This window comes from Fringilla coelebs (genome assembly GCF_963513975.1).
Source record: "Fringilla coelebs genome assembly, chromosome: Z".
In the NCBI taxonomy this organism is placed as follows: domain Eukaryota; kingdom Metazoa; phylum Chordata; class Aves; order Passeriformes; family Fringillidae; genus Fringilla; species Fringilla coelebs.
In genome coordinates, this window is record NC_140031.1 from 42158418 (window position 1) to 42181339 (window position 22922).

Genomic DNA, 22922 nt, shown 5'->3' on the forward strand with positions numbered 1-22922 from the left:
TCAATAAACACCACCAGAGATAGCCTAGCAACATTTTCTAACACCCTCCTATGTTGCTGAGATCACCTCGTGAGCCATCTCTTCTCTGGTCCTATCTTGCTCAACCTTTTCTCACTGAAGAGATGCTCTGGAGCATTCATCACCATCAGGGACTTTCACTGAAGTTTCCAGTAGCCCTGCCTGTTACTTAGGAGCCTAGAACTGGCCATAGTACTCCAGCAGTGGCCTCACCTGTGCTGATGAGAGGAAAAGGATCAACTCCCTCAACTCTTGGTAGCACTGATCCTAATACATCCCAGGATACCACGGTCCTTCCTGGCCACAGTGGCACACTGCGCTATCTCACATTCAACTTGCTGTCCCACCCAGACCTGCAGGGCTTTTTTGTGCTGCTGCTTTTCCTATCATTACCTCCATAATGTACCCAGTGCATGAGATTGTCTGCTTTTTCCTTTGTAGGAATTATTGAGGTTCTCGTTAGTCTATTTCTCCAGCTTGCTGAGTTCCCTCTGAATGGTAGCACAACCCACTCCTTACAATTTTACATCATCAGCAAACTTCTGAGTCTACATTCTATCCCATCATCCAGACCATAAAAGATGTCGAACAGAACTGAATCCGGCCCTGTCCCTGGGATACAGACTGGCTAGGGGCCTCCAAGCAGACTTCATGCTGCAGATGCACAGCCTGGACCTATTCATTTAGCCAATTTTCAATCAATTTCACTGCCTTTTCATCCAATCCATACTCACCAGATACTCAACAAAAATTTTACAAGCGGTACTGTCAAAAGCCTTACTGAAATCAAAGTAGACAATATCCATGTTTCTCAATCTAACAAACAATGAGAAACAATGTTTCTCAGCTAACAAACTTCTCATTTCATCATAGGTTGTCAGACTGGTTAAGCAACATTTCCTTCCTCTGACTCCACCTTATGACTTCACATTATGACTTTCTTATCCCTTGTGTGCCCAGCAGTAGTTTAGTTTCCACATTTAGTTGTTCAAGAACCTCTCCAAGGACAAATTTCCATCTACAGATTAGAAAGCTTCCTCCACATTTCTTAGTACATTTATTTAAATGTAGTAACAATGGAGACCTCAAATTAATAAAAGGAATGGCCCCATGCTCTCAAAATGTTTAAATACCACTAAGTGCATATATGTAGATAGAATCCATGATTGAAGGTCACCCATTAGAAAAGCAAGAAAGAGGGGAAAAGAGTCATATCTTAAGACTGTCAAATAAAGAATTACAAATTTTAGTCTTGTTATTACAAAGCAATGCACTTATTTACATGCCATTTATCTTTAGTTTATATTTCAACTAAAAATAGCTTAAATCCATAAAATACTGCAAGTCTATGGGCTAATTCCTACACTAGCACTGAAAGGTTTGAGATTTTTTTTTTTACAGAATTTCTTTATGAACCCAAGAAATTCTTTACAGAATTTCTTTATGAACCCAAAGTCTCCAAGCTGTCTGGTTACAAGTCATAAAAGAATTTTCAGAAGGTCACAGACATAAATAGGAATTTTGAATCAGCAGTAATGATTATTTGAAACTACATCCTAGCTTGCATAATAACTGGGAATGGATTTTTACTTTGTTTTTTAAAAAATTAAGTTTATACCTAAATATTCTTATTTTGTAACTCAGAATAAATTTCTCTTCCACTTCTTCACTACCCAGATTCTTGATGTCTCTTGGTGATGTGGCTCTTGATTATAAAAACTAAGATGTTTGACCTTAAAAAAAATAAAGGGATGGGGCATATAAAGGGCATAAGCTATGCCCCTTGATTGGCAATTGGAGACGGTCCATGTGCAGTTCTAATAACTGGAATATTCTTTATAGTAGGAACATTATTATCACAAAATTACATGTAACATACTAAATAATTTATGTCACAAGAAATCTGAAAAAAAATTACAACACAGCACAGTATCTTTATTTCATTTTTGGGGACCTTTTCCTGAAGACCAACATTGTGATGGCATATAACCTTTGCAATGAGTTTTGTTCCAGGCAGTTGCGTTGCCTTGCAAAATCTGTAATCAAATCAGCAACTACAAGAGTTTCCTTTCATTTTCAGTTGCAAGCACTACTGTGAAAACATATTCTTCTATGGGGAAAAAGCTAACAGAAACAAAGTACTTCAACAAGTACTTTCACCCATTCTGTTACACTAAGAAATCCAACCAATGTATGCAGCAACATTTGAAAATGGCTGAGAGAGACTATCAAGGTAAAGAAGATTGGTCAAACCATTCTTGCAAATGGCAAGTAACCAAATGTTACAAAGCTTTACTCCTCATAAGTGCAAAAACAATGACAAAGTGATTATTGAATTTATTTCTATATCTCTGTATGTTTCAAAAATATATTCATCTGCAAAAACAACCGCACTTTAAAGTCTGAATATAGAATTCTGTGCCATACATTTGCTTGTCACAACTGTGAAAGGCTTTTTGGTACCCTTTAATTACTGAGCTTTTGATAAGAAGCTTCATAAACTACAATTCTTCATAGACTTGAACATTGCTGTCTTTGCTTTAATACCTTCAAAGTTCAGGCAGACAATCAATAACAGTAAAGAGGTGCTCAAGAAAACCCCATATATTTTAGTATTTGTAAAGAAATGTTGCTTTTTAATGAAAATGGTTACTGCACATTACAGCTGATTATTAAGCAAAAGATATTAATGAAGTTTTTCTTCCATTTACTTTGACAACGGCTAAAGCACCTCACTCAATCCTATTAATTTCCCAGTTTCCTCCATTAATCATTCACTCTCATATATGACACAGAAACACTGGCTTTTTGAATTGAAAAAAGTTTCAACTTTAATAGAGGAATATTACATTCTTTATTTTAAAATTTTCTATTTGGTACTTTATTATGGACAGGTAAGAGAGACGGTGTGTTCCCCGTTCTTGATAAAAGAAACAGAAACTGGGAAACTAATGAGAATGAAAGAGGGGGTTTAATTAAACCCTTGAGCTACCATTTTCTGTATCCAACTCTTCTATGATTTTTTGTACTATAGAAAATAATTTGGATATTTCAATCATCTCTCAGTCTGATAAACAGATTCTTCAGTTTCTTCATATTTACTAACATTTCATCTTGTAGTCTCATTCTGCCCTCAAAAAGACAATAATGAAGTAAAACCTAGATAACAGAATTCACTTTCTGTACAAAAGAGTGAAAGCTTTGGATAAAAGAAAAATGAAAATTATTTATTTTTTACTCTTACTAAATACATTTAAGGACTTATTACTCACACAAAAACAGCACAGCATGTAATCAAGCAGTGGATTTATGAAACACAGAGAAGTTAAATTAATTCAGTTATATTTTTACATTCTACTTCTATGTAAGGTTTTTTTTCCTTTCTTAAAGAGCATATCAGAAATCAAGGCAACCCCTGTGGCAGGGAGAAATGATGCATCTGACTCCACGGCATGAGAAGGCTAATTAATTACTTTATTATACTATATTATTCTATACTATATTACACTATATCTAAACTGAATCTGCCAAGCACCCAACTCAACTCAAGTGCCCAGAATTTTGTGACTGTCTCCTGACCGACAGTCTGCATATGTGCTTGGCCCTGATAGGCCAAGGAAACAAAACACCATCACTTTGGGTAAACAATCTCCATATTGCATTCTGCTTTGGCACAACACAGGAGTAGCAAATGAGATAAGAATTGTTTTGATCATTCTTTTCTCTGCTTCTCTTACTGCTTCTCTCAGGTTCAGAGAATGTGAATCGCACAAGAGCACACAAAATAAAACTCAAACTATTGTCTATAAAATATATACATACAACTACAGTCTCTAACATAATCCCTAGTTGTTAGGAGAATCAAATTAGATACAGTTTTCATATTTTTATTGTCTATTTGTCTGATTTACAGTATGAAGATAAAACATACTCTATTATTACTACCAGTCTTGTTTGATACAATACATTCCCCAGTCTAGTACTAAAATATTTTATTTCTAAATTGGCATAATTTACCAAGTAATAGTTTCAAACCACTTCATTTACAGAACACTGCAGAAGAAACATTCCCTAAGATTTCACAGGTTGTTTTGTTTTTACAAGCTAGCTTAGTAATATCATCAAGTCAGAGCCTACCTAGAAGTCAAAGCCTCATGCTTGGCCCAGTCAGTGAACTCAGGACTTCTTCAATAGAAGAGCAACATTATGCTTTCACTACCATATCAGGAGCTGCTACCCTTTGAATATCAATTTGTTCAAGGAACAGAGCCAGAGACCAAGACAGGAAAAGCAAAGAGCTAACAACATTTTCTTTCTCATTCAGCAATTGAAATATGCAGTTTCAAACCTGAACAGGGTGAGAAGAGGATAGTGTTCCCAACATATCAAACATGCACAGCGTGGCTCCTGGGAGAGGGAATGGAAGCCCTGGACAGCAAGTGATACTGGAGGCCTGTTTTAACACAGTGCAAACTGGCTATGCTGATCTCAATGAAGCATTTGAGAGAATAGCATCCTATTTGTGGTACAGTTACCTTTGTGGAAGAAAACTTAAATAGCCATGTCCAGAGCATAGCCTCTTGTCCTCCAGAACAACATTAGGAATTACTACCAGAAGAAAAAGTAAACTACTGCTGAGGTTATATTGATTTTTGTCATGGCTGTACAGCAGCACCAGCATCAGACAACATTTAGTCAAAGGCTATCTTAAATTAGTTCAATATCAAGAGAAGAAATAAATCTACCATTGGAAAACAACCAAGAGCCTAGCAACACACTCAGAATACTGGCACTCAAGGACTGTATTATGCTACACACTTAATCAAACAGGCAACATCATAGCACAGCAAGCAAAATATTGTGCTAAAGTCTACATTTCACAGTGTCAGCAACACAGAAAGAGCATGATACCTGAGGCCAGCTGTTAAATATGGCTCTGCTAGCTGTAATTTGTCCTTTTTCAAATTTGATAGCTATCTGAAATTTCATTCAGCTTCCCAAAAACACAACTCACAGCCTGTATCTCTCTTCCCTAAGACAGAAATCCACAGTTCTTATCACAGGATTTCCAAACTAGAGTACTACATTTTTGATGGCCAGAAATACTTCCAGCAAACACAGGTGGATTTGGTGAATTTGGTAAATTTTGAGTGTTCACGCCTAAACCAGGATTTAAAATGCTAACCAAACCTCCACAGAAGCCTCACAGATTCAAACAGAAAAACAAGCCAACTTCATCAATGTGCCAACCTCATCAATGATAATTCTTGATTATTTTTAAGCCCTCTCAGTGGGAAGGTGGGGTAACAGACTGGGGTTAGCAGACTAGCAACCAAGCAAAATTTTTTAAAATCTTGATACCATTCTTGGGACCTCTGAAACAAATTTCTGACAGCCTGCATTCAAAACCAAACTGTAGCATATAATGTGGCAGCAAAAAATACATGTATGCACCATCTTCAATAGTCAAACCAGGAACTTTTTCAAGAAGAGGATGTTTATCTAAAGGATGAACAACTGCTTTCTTTTAGGTAAATTAAAAGTTTGGTGATGACTGAAAGGCAGAAAAACAGAAGAAATGTTAAAGAAGGGGAAAAAAAATCTGTAAATATAGAACTGTATCTGCTCTGAATAAAATAAAAAGCACATAATAAAAAACAAGCAACTGACCACAAGGTGCTTTCATTCCAGATAATCTCATTCAAAGTGGAGTATGTTAAAACTAACCATATCTGACAGAACTATGTATAAACAAAGTTACTAAATATCGCCATTTATTAAACTTGTATTAAAAACTAATCAAATGTTTTCAACAAAGACCTGTAAGATTTGTTATAATGCAACAAATAAAAAACAACTAACCATAGTATTTTATTAAAAAATTCATTCTTAACTTAGATCTAGGCTCCATCAGGCCATGAGTAAGGTGTTTTGTCTCCAAATAGGAAAACAAAACACAAGTCTGGCTACATGTTAATTTTAAGAGGTAACCAAGAAATTCAGTTTCCAATTTTTATTCCCTGTTTATGGGATTTGGGAACTTACATCTACATTCTTTGGAAAAGCTTTTCTAGTCAATGACATTTCTCACTTAATAGAGACTGGAACTAAATGTCAATTTGAGTAATTGCATGTATTTGCTGAATTAAAATTCTTTCTACAGCTTCAGTTTTTATTTTTATTAAATAAGGTGTTTTTATTGAGGAGTGCGGCTATTGCATTCAGCTCCACACATAGCCTCAGTCTGTTTTGCAACTGAAATCCCCAAATATAACATGTACACACTATCACACTTCTGACCACACAGCCAGTATAAAGAACAACATGGATTTAGAGGCATAACATAAAATACATACTGAAGATCTGACCCACAATGATGGGGTTTTTCCCTCCCCAAAGCCTCAAAAACAGTGCTTCTGGAAATCACTGTCATTTGATTTAATTTAGCTAGGCCTGTCTTGTTGCGCATAGTTACAAGAGATCTATTAAGGCTTTTCCCTCCCTTATTGTGCATAGTTACAAGAGATCTATTAAGGCGTTTTTCTTTAGGGTAAAGACGGCCTTACATCAGTAACAAAGTGCTTCAAGGCAGAATATAGTAACGGGCAAGTAATCTTATAATTCTTACTATTAAAAGAAACAACAACAAATAAAAAAGTAGAAAAAACCCCCCACACACACAAACCCAAACCCCAGACAAACCTCCACAATTCTGGTATAAGTTTAGCAAAAGCAACCACTGCTAAAAATAGAGACTGTTTTCATTTCCTCCTCCCCAACTTAAAGTTCCAAGTGCCGCAACTAATGGGGGAGGGCCGTTCAATTTTTTCAGCTCTTTTTTTAAGCATTTATTTATAAACAAAATCATATTTACCGCAGTCTTACTTCTTCACCCAAATTTAGTAAGAAGTTATAAATTATTCCCATATAAATAAGTGCAGTATGCTTTTAATTTCCAGAAAATTCTGTCCTGAAGCTGTATTCCAAAATGATAGTACAGCTTTTTAAGAAACAACCAGTGTAAGGATTTTAAATGTAATGACATTGACAGAAACTAAAGCAAGCCAAAGGATGTTAATTCTAAAAAGTTAAGTTTATCTAGTTGTTCAAGACATAATTAACCTTTACTGTCATTTGTCTATAAAGGTAACTTAATGGTCTTCTTTCTGAAAATATAGCTAAAAAGACATTAACTTCTTACTAGGTCACACATCTGAATACAAATGCAATTATCAAAACATGACCTAGTTCTGAAAAGCTGTAACTAGAATACATTTTAAATGAGATTACAGTATTAAACTCGGATAGAAAAAAGAACAAAATAGGAGATTGGAAATACTGTTCCCTAGCTACATAACATTCTGCAGTGGTAAATATTAATCGGAAAATTGTTTCCCCTCTTTAACTATCTCACAGCATCCTAGTTGTTGCTGGGCAAGAAAAATACCATTATTATTTTCAACTTACAGACTAATTGCAGTGACCAAATGCAAATACAATGTCCCTATATTTTGTAATGACTTGCTGTAAATTTAGTATCCACTTCTACTCATCAGGGCATGACACAATTGGACATCATATGCACCCAATCAATCTAACCTCCTGTATATATTTTTCCGACACTGTCTACCATTTCATGATGTAGAGAATGGCATAATGAGACCCCACCTGGGGTAATGTATTCAGCTGTAGGGTCCTCATCACAGGATGGACATTGACCTGCTGGTGTGAGTGTATTCTGGAGTCAGCCCAGAGGAGGGACACCAAGTTGATCAGAGGGATGGAGCACCTCTCCTATGAAGGCTAAGAGAATTGTGATTGTTCAGCCTGGAAAAGAGAAGGCTTTGGAGTGATACAAATGCAGCCTTCCAGTACCTGAAGGGAGCCTAGAAGAAAGATGGAGAGGGATTCTTTACAAGAGTCTGCAGCAACAGGACAAGATTAATGGATTCAAACTGGAAGAGAGCAGGTTTTAGGAAGAAATTCTTCTCTGTGAGGGTGGTGAGTACTGGAACAGGTTGCCCAGAGAAGCTGTGTATAATTTCATCCCCGAAAGCATTCAAGGCCAGTCTGGATGGGGCTCTGAGAGTGGTCTAGTGAAACTGACTGAGGCAAGTAATTCACTGCAAGCCTTTAACATAACACTGAAAATTTGCTTACATATTCATTAGTTAAAAACTCTCACAAGAACTTTAATGAAGATGAAAACAAACATTTTTCTCAGGGGTTTTTCAACCCTGAGGCAAAACAAAGCATCAAATAACTGAATATTTTCCAGTCATTCAGTGAAGATTGCCAAATCCAAATATTTCTTCAGACTTTAGAAATATTCTCACTTAAGAATTTAAAAATAATTGATTAAAAAAAACTATTTACTAATCATAGGAAAATCTTGAAACCAGTTGCTCATATTTAAACACTAATAGCAGCTTAAAGTATTTCCAGTAACTTCAAGCTAAGGAAGGCTGAAAAACTATTACTTAATGATAAGAAAGCCTCCCAAAATTCTTATGAAGAGAATGAATGGAACAACTTGTTGCCACTTGCTTGGCATTCCAATAAAAGGACAAGTACTAGTATGACATATAGTATCAGCTGCAGGAAATTAATGATCTCTTCACGTTATCTAGGTATTTTACAGATTTCACTTATTTAAATAGCCTTGAGTGTCTACTTCAAAGACATGACAGCCATTTCAAAACATAAGTATCTGCATGAATTACCTAATCAAAGTTTCGTTCTTCAGCAGGTTGTTATTTACCTAAAAAAACCTCACTATCCATTCACAACATTCTGCCAAATCAAAATGTTACATAGCGTTCTTAAGAAAATGTATCTAAATGAATTTTAGAAGTTAAATGTAGAAAGTTATTTCCTTAAAACATGGTACACTTCACTTCTTTTTCAACTGATCATACTGGCAATAACCTGTTGAAAAGTAATTATATTTGAACTGATCGGCAGAGATGTAGAAATAAAATTACTTGTTGGTGAATTCCTAAACTAAAACGTACAGAGAAATTACTATCCTTAAGAATTGGTACAAGCTGATTAAAATCCAAAACTATTATCAGGTTTTACTACACCAAAACATATTAAACAAAATTTTAAAAGATCTTAGTAGCTAAATTTATATTAGCAGCTGATGTTTAACATGTTTCTAAAATATATCAGACTTTACTAATTATAGAAAACACAAGAATGCAACAGTAAAAACTAAATTCTAAAGTACTTTGATGTCACTGAACAATCTACCCTTTATGAAAACAACAGGGCAAATCGCCTCTATTTCAGTGGAGATTTAGCTTCTCTAGCATTCTTTTAAAAAGTCTAACTCAAATTGGAACATTTTAAAGGAATAAATACACCATGATTCATATTTATCAATCTACTCCATAATCCTTATGGATTCTTTTCAATTCAAGATTTGGGATTTGATGCTACACAGTTAGGGCTACTCTACTACTCTACTACTCTGCTACACAGTTAGGGTTACTCTACTACCTAGAATTAACTATGCATGTTTATATCATTCCTCTGATCTAACATTCTCAGGTTAAAGTTACAATAACATTTCTCAAGGCAGGGTTTACTTACCCAATTCATTAATAGTTGCTCTTGCTCTGGAGACAAAAGAACTAACTTCACTTGAGTGCATTTTTGCCCTTTCCTTAAGGTCAGCACCTGTAAGTGACATTTCATACATATTTAGCAAACTATAAACAGTATTGTAGATACATTTTAAAAAGTAAAATATTTCTTGATTTATAAAAATTTTAAGTCTACTTCTAAACAAGAAGTTTTAATTGGTCATATAAATTTTTCACAGATTTCAAGGAAAATATGAACTATTTATCAAGGAAAGACAAAATCAAAACCAAAAAGCCCCAAACAAACAAAAATGAAATTATCCATAAAAATATTTTCAGTAAGTATATTTTTCCCAGTGACATTTCTTTTTCTCTTATTAAAATAGTTTATGAACAGTAGCATTTATGCTTATAGTTCATCTTTCATACTATTTTATTTTCCCAACTGTGTCACAAAGTCTGATAAATACATGTTTTTCATATTGTACTCTTGTTATTCTCTTACTGGTAGATTTTACAATACATACATTGCATGGTTTTACATTAACAGACTATATAACTAAATATAAATGCTACAGTGGATCAACTTTTCAGTTCCCTTTCCACTCATTCACTTATATTTATTTTGGAACAAGTTACATACCATCATTTTTTGTTTGTCAAAAAACCCCCACATCTTGAAAATTTTTACCAATTTTTTCATTAGAATATAAAAATTAAGTTTGTTTAATAAGCATAGATATGGACATAAAAGTGTTTTTAAAATCTCACTTATAGGAAAAGCTGATATATATTTTCTCTCATGAGTGGGAAAAAAAAAGAAAACTAACAGTAATAGTAATAGCTAAATATAAAAGTCTATCTTTCTTATAGATGAACAATACATTGAAAAGGCAAAACCTGCATAGACATATTTATCCTCTAAAGAAGTGAAAGAGTCACAAGGCAACTTAGTGTGCATTTGTTCCTATTGGTAAAAATTAACCTATTGAGCTAGTCTCTTTGCATGCCTGAAAAGTCTAAAAAAGACAATAAAATAAAAATAAATTTTTTTTAAAAAATGTTTATGTTTCTCTACCCTGAGAATACTATCCATTCAGGAAAATGCACTGAACCCAGATTAAGTGAAGACTGTAGCTCAGAATTTTGAATTATGCAGTCATAGGTTTCATTTCACCTTCTAACTTTCTGGACTCATGATAAGCCATTCTGACCCACTTCATCGAACATAATTTTAGACATACTTTTGTTGACAGCATTAGTTGTAATGCTAAACAACTCTAGGCTAGCTCAGTGAAAATCAGTATCTCAACCTGACATTTTCTGATGGACATCCAGTTGTTGCGTTAAAGTACCATGTCTAATAATGCAGCTCTACGTCTTTCCTTCTTCTTCTGTCATAGCAAAGCTCCTCATTTAATTATGACTTTTGTACTCCTTCTATATATGTCAGTATAAAAACAATCAAGCATCAGTCCTGGCTGCATTTGCATATTTCCTGCTAAGTAATGTTAAGCCTAATTTACACTACCAGGCACTTCGCCAAAAACTTCCAAACAACCTCCTAGAATGTGCCCCAACTGAGACAGTTGGGCACAGTTGACCAGACAGTACAAAACAGGAATTATTACAGTCAAGCCTGCACTGCAGAAAAATTGCAACTACTACCTTAGTAATTCACAATCAATGTATGAAGAAATCTTGCCAGGAACCCAAAAAGCAAACAAAATTTGCACCCATAAATCTGGATAGAACTCCAAATCAAATAAAACTTTCCCAAATCCATTCACACATAGAGTTCTGGAGCTAAAGGGAGCTTTTGAAATGTCGTGTTTAAGAAGCTAAATGGTAAATTACTTTAGAAGTCACAACAGCGAGGATGTGAATGAAAAAGTATCATTTATTTGATATCAGTTAAAGTCTGAATCTAGCTTCTTCAGCTCTGTTCAAATCACTGCCTATGTAAGAAACTTTGCTTTCTATGTACAAAAACCTCTTTGGCTGTGCAATCTGACTCAAACCTTCCACACACTGAAATCCTACTCACTGGGCATTCCCTTGAAAAACATTTTAAAGAAAATATCTAGCATTACTGCAAAGAATATCTTCTGTCAATATAAGATTAAAGCCATTTTTAGGGTTTGATATATTCAGACTAGAATATATGCACAGAAAAATGGACTTGACCAAAAGAAACCAACTCCTTTAAAACAAAAAATACACTGTAGACTTCTTCCATCAGTTAGAATATATATTTCCTTGAAGACATTTACATAAATTGATGAAATATTTAACAAAAACCTTGTTTAGGAATGGATTAAAATACAGCTGCTAATTTAAAATTAACAATATGGACTACTGTAAAGAAATTTCAAGTACGTAGCTGATCTTAGTGCCTTAATCAACTTTTGTAAACTAACACTTCCTTTTTTTATATGTTTCTCCCTCACAAATGGAAAGTGCCCTTTTGGTAGCCCTTTTTCTATTTTAGCTCTCGAAAGAATAGTAATAGTAACTGAAGCTTTTTCAGAGGGAAGAATTTCAGTCAGAAGCCATTCACTGCACTCCAAAAGAACATATGCTTTGGCATCCTCTGGGTCACAGGAGATGGAACTGCCACCAACTTAACACTTTTGTTCCTGTTATAAGATTTGACTGCTGAAAGAATTATTGATGAATTCTGACCCACATAGCAAAGAACTGTTCACATATTTCTTCAAAATCTGTTCTTAAGTCAGAAGTAGAAAAGGTTTTGTTTCTGAAGCCAGCCATGAAGGAGAATGCAAGTTGAACCAGAGAGTTCTGCTCTCTCAGCTACTAAAACCAAAGACCCCCCTCACCCCAGGTTTTCTACTTCAAAGTAGCTGAAAATAGTCTTTGCTTAACTGCTGAGAGTAACAAAGTAGCTAAGGTTTTCAAACCACAAAAAGCCTGACACAACAAAACTGTGATTTTTCTATGGGTCACAGCTGAAATCTGTGGACAGTTTGACCTATCTGCTCCCCCACATCCACTCCCAACAGACTCCAGTGACTCTACTGTGGGTCCATTCCTTCCCACCACACTGAACACAGAACACTCTAAGTCCTCCTACACAAGAAGGAAAATAGCAAACCCAAGCTATCAGGGAGCGGAGGCATATGAACTGTTGCAGTTTTGATGGTACGCTGTAATTATGTCCCCATATCCATCCAGTTTGTACTGGAGCATGAATCATTGTTTTCTCCATATTAAGCTTCCTGGTATCTAGATGCTTTGCCACACTAATTGATTTTCATCCAGTCAGAACAATAACAGAAGCTGTGATTTTAGGAGTTATGCTCCCCAGTTCTCACCTCACTGCTCCCAACATTTTATGAACCATATTTTAAAGTTTGTGAAATGCCATTTTCAAATTATGAGCTGCTACTGCAGGATAAAGGAGAAGTGCCACAGTGAAAGACTATATTGACAGTACCATCAACCACTCCTTCCTACAGCTATATTAGCATTCGGTCAGGTACTTGCCACTTGTGAATACACTCTTCTTGAATCAACTTAATTCACAGAAGTATCACTTCAAAATTTACACAGCAAACTGGTAGAAGAGAACTTTCCTGACTTCCAATGAAAATCTATGTTTGAAAAATACCAGTACAAACAGCAGTTGTTTAGCAATCAGCTGTGATCTGCTCTTTCCAGATTAATTCTTGAAACTGATGTAAGGAAGATGTGTGCTGTTTTGTACACTCGTATTGAGGATGCTACCTACACTTGTACTGAGGTTGGTCAATCCAAAAGAAAATCTCTGTTGGATTTTGATCCATCCCTTTCTCATTTTCCTCCTCCTATACTGGAAGAAAATAGGAAGATTAGTTTGTTTGCCTTTTTTACCTTACTTTCCCTAAATATGAAAACCCCGTCGTAGTAACTCACTTTTGCATGGTTTCAAATATTCAACTATTCAATGGTTGGCTGTAGTACACTGTCAGTTGAGAGAATTATTGCAGTGCCTGACTTCCACTTCGCAATGATGTTAGGGAAAATGTTTATTTAAGAAAGCCAAGGGCAGTCCAGCAAGATAGGGATATTGTTGTTATTCACCAGAATTTTCCACCTACAAATATGTATGACAAGGATGGCTTTTAACTCAGAGAACACACCAAAGGAAACCAACTTTTACAGCGATTACTCTGACCCCATGCCTCCTGCCTTATTTGGATATTTTTACAAACTTGCTAATCAGAATTTATATACTGTTGAAAAGCTCTATATTGTGTTTGTAAAATACATTCCAACCATAAGCCTCACTTTCCAAATAATATAAATGCCTAGAAATCTTCTTTTACACACTATTCTATGCAACTTACAAAACACATCCCAAAATCTCTAAATGAAAAAGGCATAAAATGTAATGGTTTATATGTGATACTTAAAGAATTTCCCTTTATTCAATAAATACTTTGTATTAAAAACTAGGGTCTTTTAGAAAGCTGGCACACCAAAATTAAACAGTGAAGTTATTCTATCAAGTGTCTAAAGGTGCTTGAATTGTCTTTTGCCTGAGAAGAGGAAAGGAAGTGGCACACACAGAGGCATTTTAGGCAGAATAAAGCATTAAATTCTTAGCGCAAGTGTTATTGTGTGCTTGCCCTTTGATCTTACCAAACACAGATCAATCAGTTCCGTCAATATACCAAAATTTCAATAAGGAGGTGACACTGGGGAGTATCTGAAAATACTATCTTGCATACTATATCCTATTATTCTGTATCTTCTCAGCAGAGCTAAGAACACTGTAAACAGCAAAACACAAAGGCAGCACCAATCCACTCAAACAAACTGAGGAATTTATGAAGGAAACTTACAATGCTTTCAGGTAGAAGTACAAAACATGCGCTACCTCACCGATTAAAATGCTATGAATTCCTACGAACCCACATCTTATTCCCACACAATGCATTTAAGCAGAATGGGAATTCGTCCTTCTCCACACATACTGAACTACATAAAATACTGAGGGCAAAGGGTCAACTCCGACATACATAATAGATTAACTTCAAATCACTGAAAAACAAATCTATTAAGGTACATGGAAATATCTTTATTTAAAAGCAGATGTGTGCAATCTTCTAGAGAAGCCATTCCAAGAAATCCAAGAAATCACTAGCAGAACACCAATAAACTTCTATGAGGTTAAGAATTCCTCAAGAGGAAGCTGTACATACATATGTGAGGACAACATTATAGTCAACTTACATGCAAAGGCAGAAAGATTTATCTACATTTCTTTTTCTCCAAATTTCAAAGAACTTCAGAAATTAAGGTTTTAAGCCCTGAAGCCTATTTAGGACAATTTAGCTCCCAATTTTAAAACTACAGTACCTCATGAAATGTCGCAGTTGAGATGGACACACAACACTCAAGGCTCACGTGACAACAGCCAACTTTTATTGAGCTCCCTTTATATAGCTTTCATAAACACAGTTGCTCCTGACTGAATTTAGTTGCCACTAGGCTGAATTTAGTTGCTGCTCAGCTTACTGGTCAATATCTGCCTGTGTCCGCAACGGCCTAAACTGGCTCCCTAATGGCCTAGACTGGTCAAGTTACATAAAAAGGGTTATCTGTAACTGTGACGCCTCCAGGCTAGCCACCACAGTTACCCCTTTTTTTTTTTTAAATACAAAGGCAGCATCTGTCTTCCTCTGCAGGGCCCTTGCAGACAGGATGACAAACAGGCCACAATGTAGAGAATAATGATGATGACACAAATAATAAGCCTAGGTTGAATGAAGATCTTTACCCAACAGGACAAGTCTAACCTTACCAGCCACTGGTTTATCCCACATACCTTCAAGAGATTTTACAAGCTCAGCTGGGAGTCATCAAGCACAGCTTTGCAGTGTAGCATGCCACAGGCTATTTACATCTATGGCCTAATTACACAAACTTAAGAAAGCTACAAACAAGTCCACTCAAACAACTGTCAGAGATAACATTCAAAAAACTGTTAAGAGATAACATTTCAGTAACTGTCGGGGTAACGAGTTTCTTATTTCCACTATAAAATACATATCCTTCTACGCAGTCCCGTCTTTTAAATGTCTGATTCTTGAAGTTAAAGGCAAATTGTCAAATCAAGGGTATATATCCTCCTACTTAGTCTTGTCCTTAAACAGTTTGAGTCTTCAGGTTCAAGTGAAGCAATGGGCAACCTTTCCCACAATTGCTGACAACGTCCTACATCTGATGACAGTCAGTTTGTTAGGCCACGATAAAGAATTTTAAGAACATCCAAGGCTTTCATGGGAGTATATACCATCCCCACACACCCCCTTCTCTGATTTTTAAATATGCATTTTGAACTGCCATGGGCATGCTCAACAATGTCTTCCTTTTAGTTACTACTGTAATTACATTTTCTTGTATTCTTTCCAGCAGCTCATACAAGAAATCACTAGATGTTCTCATGCTACTCCATTTTTTACATAAACAATTCTATAGCTGCTGTTTAGTAAAGCCCGTTTTCTTTTAAACATGCATTGTGACATTGTTCAGCTGTCTCTAGCACTCATTTGTGGTACATAAATCAAGCTGGACTGAATTAAGTTCAGGTAAAAGACCCTATCTGTAGTGGAAAGGCACATTAATTTACTGCCATAGTTTTCCCAATAAAATTTGTGGCTCTCCCAAAAAGAAGGGAGTTATATGTTAAGAACATTAGGGCAGATACTAAAATGAATTTAAATTCAGAGACAATTTTGTTACTTTCTCAATTACCTTTTGCAGATGCATTTAATAGATGCTCTACAACTGCACATCTGATACATGCAGACCATTAGTACATGTTCAAATTTAACCAGAAGTATTACAATTTAGTGGTTTTCAGTGAACTTCTACTAATTAAGTTTGAGGGGCTGCCCACTGTAAACTTTGCCAAACAATTTATTTGACATTTGGATCTGATCTGAACTTGATAAGGCTGAGAGATTCACTGCTGATGGCATGGATTGTGATGGACAGTCTACCAAGTAGAAGAAATAGTTAATGCTGTCCATTGCAATCAAGGAGAAAATAGTCCACATATCAAGAACTCCACTGATATTTTAGTTCTTTGACAATTAAGGCAATTACTGTAAAAATTCAGTTCAGCTTTAGTGTTATAGGTAAGGAGATTCTCCTCACAGGTAACAGTGTCAGGGCAGCTGTTTCATTCATGTTCAGCTGCATAGTCTGGTCCAGGTGAGTTAGTGATAGGAGCTTACAATAAATAGTTTGGGCTACCGAGATTAGTACATGTGACTTTCAGGTAAAATTTTGTTAGTCAGCCTCACTGATAAAAAATTCACTGGATTATGGTATCTTTCTATAATCCTTTAAGAAGTCTTAGACTTACATCCAACATGAATGCTGGCTGTCAGGCTGGAGTACAATAGTTTTTTTAATAGAGTCATTTAAAAGGTTTCAATGCTCATGCAGGCCTTGACCTGGTGAGGACTAATCAATCATAATACATTTTTGTATATAGTGCCACTTAAATGGTTTCAGGTTATCAGTATCCACTTTTGTTCTCAGCCTTATTAATTTAATATTAATAACTAATATAATAATAATAATAATAATAATAATAATAATAATAATAATAATAATAATAATAATAATAATAATAATAATAATAATAATAATAATAATAATAATAATAATATCTTTAATAAGAAATATTAATAATATCAACAGAATTCAACCTATTAAATTCAGAAGGGTGTTCAGGACAATAAGCACCTATCCCATTATAAACAGTAAAACAACACTTTCAACAAAATAATAAGCACCACTGAACAAAAATACCTAAAACTGCCTAAATGCTGACATCCCCCAGGGTCTGCCATAGCTGGGGAGCCCCTTCTCCTAGCAAGGACTTAAAAAGCCCCTCCTGGGAAAGGTTTCCAAGCCTACCTCGAGAAAGGGGGTCCAGTTTTTATAAGACCAAATTTACAATTCAAAATTACTTCATTTCATTTTTAGGACAGAAACTGCTGGGTTTCTTCCCCTGCCAGCCAGGGCCATGGTTTGGCCAGAGCCAAGACCTTGGCCAGGAGTTTTTCCCTAACATATCTTAAAAACAAACCTCTATTAATATCTACTGAAAAAGTTTCTTAACATAAGTAACTTATGAATAATCAAAGGAATGCACACAAGTAACATTAAATATTATGTTATGGCAGGATCCCTGTGTGTGCCAGGCATTGAGCTTAAAGCTTAGTAAAAATACACACTTAAGAGACAAGGTGACAGATTTTAATTTCAATTTTGTCAGATGTTACTAAATTTTGCAAATGCGTCATCAGTATAGTTAACAACACCCCTCCACGGAATCTGTAGCTGAAGTGATCTTACACCAATTCCAAAAAGGCACCCTTAAAAACCTTTAGCTTATTTCTAAGTGGGTACATATTAAAACTAATTAGAATGAAACACCAGAATCTTCAGAAGTCATTCCCATGCATAGTTAAATGCTGCAAGATAATTTCACATTTAATAAAGCAGGTTTTCATTAGAGTTGTGTAAGTCATAATCAAATCTAGGTAGTTTTTGTTAATTCAAACTTTATAGCAATATCAAAGAATACATGGCAAACAGCAACAGTATTTAACAACTCACATACATGGTCCTTAAATTCCATAAAACCAGGCATTTCAAAATTTAGCTGAGCAAGCTGTTGGTTGTTGTTGTGTGTTTCTAAGGCTGGAAACTTCCTGGCTATGAATTTTTATGGTAATCACTTGCCTTGCCATGTCCGATTATTCATTCTTTGGAAGACCTCACCAAAGAAGCCTTCCTCAATGCATCCCAGCTCCGTAAGTAATTCCAGGTCTGCCCTGCATTTTGGGCACCTGCACCACCACACGCAAGCAGGCTACAACAGGCTGCAGTGGCCGGGAAGGCACTGCCCACCACTTCCCACAGCCTGCCCATGCCGCACTCCCCAGTCCCAGGGCGCAGCTGGCTGCTTGGGGCCCTCCCAGGATGGTGGCTCTCAGCGCGGCCATGGTTGGTTCAGAGCTCTGTGTTGGGTTCCAGCTGTAGACAGCGGTTAGGTTGCTAGGTGATGTGACTCATTGCCTGTTCAGGGGTGGCTCTTGGCGGTACACAGCTCCACTCCAGGATGACTCTTGGTGGCATGCAGCTCCACTCTGCCGGTCCCTGGGGCTGCTTGCAGCCAGCAGGGTTCCCCAGCCCCTCGGGCACTGACAGCAGTGCTGGCTGCCTCAGTGTTCTCTAGGCTTCCCAAGCCCTGACTGTGGACACGACGGAATGTGGTGTTCCACTGTTCTGGGTGCCAGCAACCTCCCACCAGCACTTCAGGGTTTGGGCACACGCAGCTCCATGTCAGCACTTCCAGCGCTCGGTGCCACTTGATTTCTAGTTCCACCTGCGCGCCAAAGCTGTAGGTGGGCGTGCCAAGTGGTGACTGGGGTGCCCAATCAGCCACAGGAAGGGGCATGGTGAGCAGATTGACGGTGACATGGGGTGTAAAGCAAGGCTCATATGGCTCCACCGGCCACAACACAGGTGAGCCTGAGCACTGTGCCTGCACACTTGATGCCAATGGCAGCAGTCAGGCAGTCACAGCATAGACGAACCTGTGCACGATGCAGATGTTGCCGATAGCGGCAGTGGCGGGCGACCTTCAGCGGCACAGCAAGGCAGCGCCACAGGGACACGGAGCTGCCTGCACATCTGAGATGGCATTCACTCTTGCTGCCATTCCACCCCACTCTCCATCCCTGCTGGATGTTTCGGCAGGCAGTGCCCGTGGCAGCTCAGCTGCAGATCTCATCTGTTTTGAGGCATCGGGCACCAGCCAATAGGTCATTAAAAAGTCTTTCTCAGTTGTGTCCACTCCATGGCTCACAACAGCAAGGCTCACGACAGCAAGGCTTGCAGAGCCTGTTCGTATACGTATCTTATCCCCTGTTCACATAAAAAGAGGTTCCATACCTGTACAACAGCATTTTCTTCAGTAGAAACTTGTGTCCCCATGTCCCCAGAGGCTTTTCTATTTACATGGTCTGGACCTTTGCTGCTGCTGGCAACTCTCCCAGGCTGCCCTCCTCCACTGGGGTTCCATCTCCAGCACTATCCCCATGGCCTGGCTATTACTGATCACGTTGGGGTCAGCACTTAGTGCAGTAGAGACGGACACATGACACAACACTCGAGGTTCATGCGACAACTTTTATTGAGTGCAGTTCCCTTTATATATTTTTTGAAAGCCCACACAGTTATCCCTCATTGGCTGAATTTAGTTGCTACTCGGCTTACTGGGATGCATCTGTCTGCATCCCCAATGGCCTAAACCAGCTCCCTAATGGCTTAGACTGGTTGAGTTACATAATTAGGGTTATCTATAACTGTGAGGCCTCCAGGCCAGCTGTTAGCCACCACAATGAGACAAATATATCTATTTAAAAATAGTGTCAAGTCTAACACAAGTTGAACTTTGTTAATGCAGTAGTAAGTCATGAGTATTATTCTGTTGATACATCCTTCCAAATTATATCCTTAAAATCTTTTTAAAAACACACAAATGCATAATATAAAATTGATCATAATAATGTTGCCATATAGATTAATGACTTTTACTTTGCTTTCAACTAACATTTTTCTGTGCGCAAAGCTACTTGCTTGACAAATCACAGACAAAACAATGTCAGTCAATACTGAAATCTCTTGCCCACGTAAAACATTCTATGCTTTGCCAACAATATATGCATGCATACCAGTAATAATTCCATTGTACCTCCAGCTCAGCCAAACCCAGGATACTCAGACCATTAATCTGTAACCATTAGAGCTATTACTGACTGTAACCCTGAACACAAATGAGTTCAGGCTGCTCAATCAAGGATAACTATTGACACTCTGGAACACATTCCATGAAGTAACAAAAGAAAATCACCTATTTGATAGAATAATAGACAAGTCTTGCATGGAGGTTTTATTTTTATCTTCTCATATAAAATCTCTAGAAATGACCTGGCCCAAATTTCTATCAAATGCACAGCCCTGGATTAGTTCCCCGGGGTCCTTCCAAGTCTCTAATACTCTTGGCAAGGGAGATTCAACCATTTCTCTGTGAAAGTTATTCATATGATTAACTCTTAATTAATCTTATCACACTGATTTTTTTTTTTTTTAATTTGCATGGTATTCCCCTAGAGCAACCTGCGCCCACTGCCTTTTCTGTCATTGTACAAACCCTTGTAAATACATTATTTTTCTTTGAATCTACCTGGCATAGGAAGACCAGTTATCTCTCCCCTCTCAGCAACCTCCAAGCCTCTAATCATGTTATGCTGGCCTATGAAGTGCTGAGCAGAATAAGCACATGCCTCAATCCGCTGATGATTCTCTTCCTGAGGCAGTCCATGACACTGTTTGCCTTCTTTACACCATATTATACTACTAGCTCATATTAAGTTTGCTGTTCCCTAGAACCCACAAGTGCTTTGCAGCAGAGCTATACCTCAGCCAGTGTGTTCCAGCCTGTTCTGCTACTTAAGCTTATTCCATTCCAGATGCAGTTTCTATTTATTTTTGTTAAAACTCATTTTTGTTTTGTAATTTTGTAATTTTTGTTGGTCCAATTTTTTAGCCTCTCAAGGCTTTTCAGAGCGAATGGTTCCTCTTCCTTCCCAGACATCTCCTCTCCTTCCATTTTGAAGTCATCTGCAAACTAAGGGATGGTTCAGTCCTATCATTAAAATATTTACAAATAGCACTATGCGACCCAGCATCAATGTTCAAGGAACTCCATTCCAAGGACCACTAACACTTTGACTTTGAGCCACTAACATCACGCTGCCCTTTGATCTCTAGAGATGAGACGCCTTTCACAGTCTTTATGTCTAAATTGTAATTCACCAACTTGTCTACAGGAACACTAAGGGCCAACATGTCAAGTGCCTTTTTAAAGTCAAGGTACAGAGCATCTTTAACTCTTCTTTCATCCACAGAATAATTGGTTCCATAACAGAAAGGATCATATTGGTAAAGCACAATTCATTCTTGGTAAATCTGAGCTGGGTTTCCCCAGCCATTTCCTTTCTTGTCTTTCACATTCTTGGAAAAAAAACTTCCATAAACACTTGTTCCACAACTTCCCCCAAAAATGTAGTGAGACTGACAGTTCTGCATTTTCCCAAATTTTCATTTCTGTAGATGGGTATAATGTTTGACTTCCCAGTCACTTAGGCCTTCAATGACCTTTCAAATAAGACAGATTGTGGACCAATTCAGATGCATCCCACCAAATCCTGTTCATGTGAATGTGTCCACCTGCTACAGCTGTATCTTAACTCAGTCCTACTCTAACACTGTTTTGCTGTTAACTCTGCTGTTGTTTCTGGGCATAGAAACCTGGAACCTGAACCTTCCCACGCAGACCAAGGCAAAGAGAAAATGGAATTACTACTACCTTTACTGTGCTGTCCATAATTAAGCAGACCCGTGCAGCAGCAGACCTACATTTTCCTTGACCTTATGTTTGGTACTAACATACCTACAGGAGGTTTTTTTGTTACTCTTGCCACCTGCCAGTTTAAACTCCAGCTGAACTTCTTCCATCCTAAACATATTTCTGCATAACTGAGTGCTTTGGAAGTCTGTCCCATTTTCCAAGGGATAAACAACTTCTCCAAAAATATAAAAAGGATATTCAAGTGATTAAAAGACAGGATTCTTTCTTCACAATAAAAATGAATATTCAAATCTAAATGTTTAAAAGGTAAAGAATACACAAAATAAACTTAGAATGTACTAAACATTCTATATTGTATTTCTAAATATTTTCAAGATTTTAGATTCAAACTGACTCTATCAATACTCCTAAATCAGTTACAAACTCAGAACATTAAGAAATGAAACATCATTTCAGAGAGAGATCTGAAAGTTAAGGACAAAAAGTGAAAAAACATACCAAAATATCTACTAAACAAAGAACTGCTAGCACCTTGCTTCTGAGGATCATCTTCTTTTAGAAGTATTACTGAAAAGGAAGATCTCACAAAGCAGTACAACTTACTCTATATTTTCTGTGCTCTGAGATTTTATATTTAGATTTGAAATCAAATGTGCACGTAACAGGTAAAATTTATATTGAAAGATCATTTCCTCAAAGAACAATCTGTAAAAGAATAATGTATTGTTGTTAAGACCTGGCTTTGCATAACTTTTTGTTTGTTTGCTTTTGTTTTGTTTTCTAATTCCTTAAGGATTGAAAAAAAAAATAACATTCACATTAAGTTTGCCCATGCTGCAGAGTACCTT

General features: G+C 36.9%; 1 protein-coding gene across 4 annotated transcripts in view; it reads right to left on the reverse strand.

Moving 5' to 3' along the window:
- Positions 1-22922, reverse strand: part of AUH (AU RNA binding methylglutaconyl-CoA hydratase) — a 114530-nt gene that overhangs the window by 61638 nt on the left and 29970 nt on the right. For all 4 annotated transcript variants that reach the window (XM_084224659.1, XM_084224658.1, XM_084224660.1 and 1 more), the window contains exon 4: positions 9616-9702. In XM_084224659.1, coding sequence (XP_084080785.1) covers positions 9616-9702 — 87 coding nt within the window. The remainder of the gene's footprint in view (positions 1-9615; positions 9703-22922) is intronic.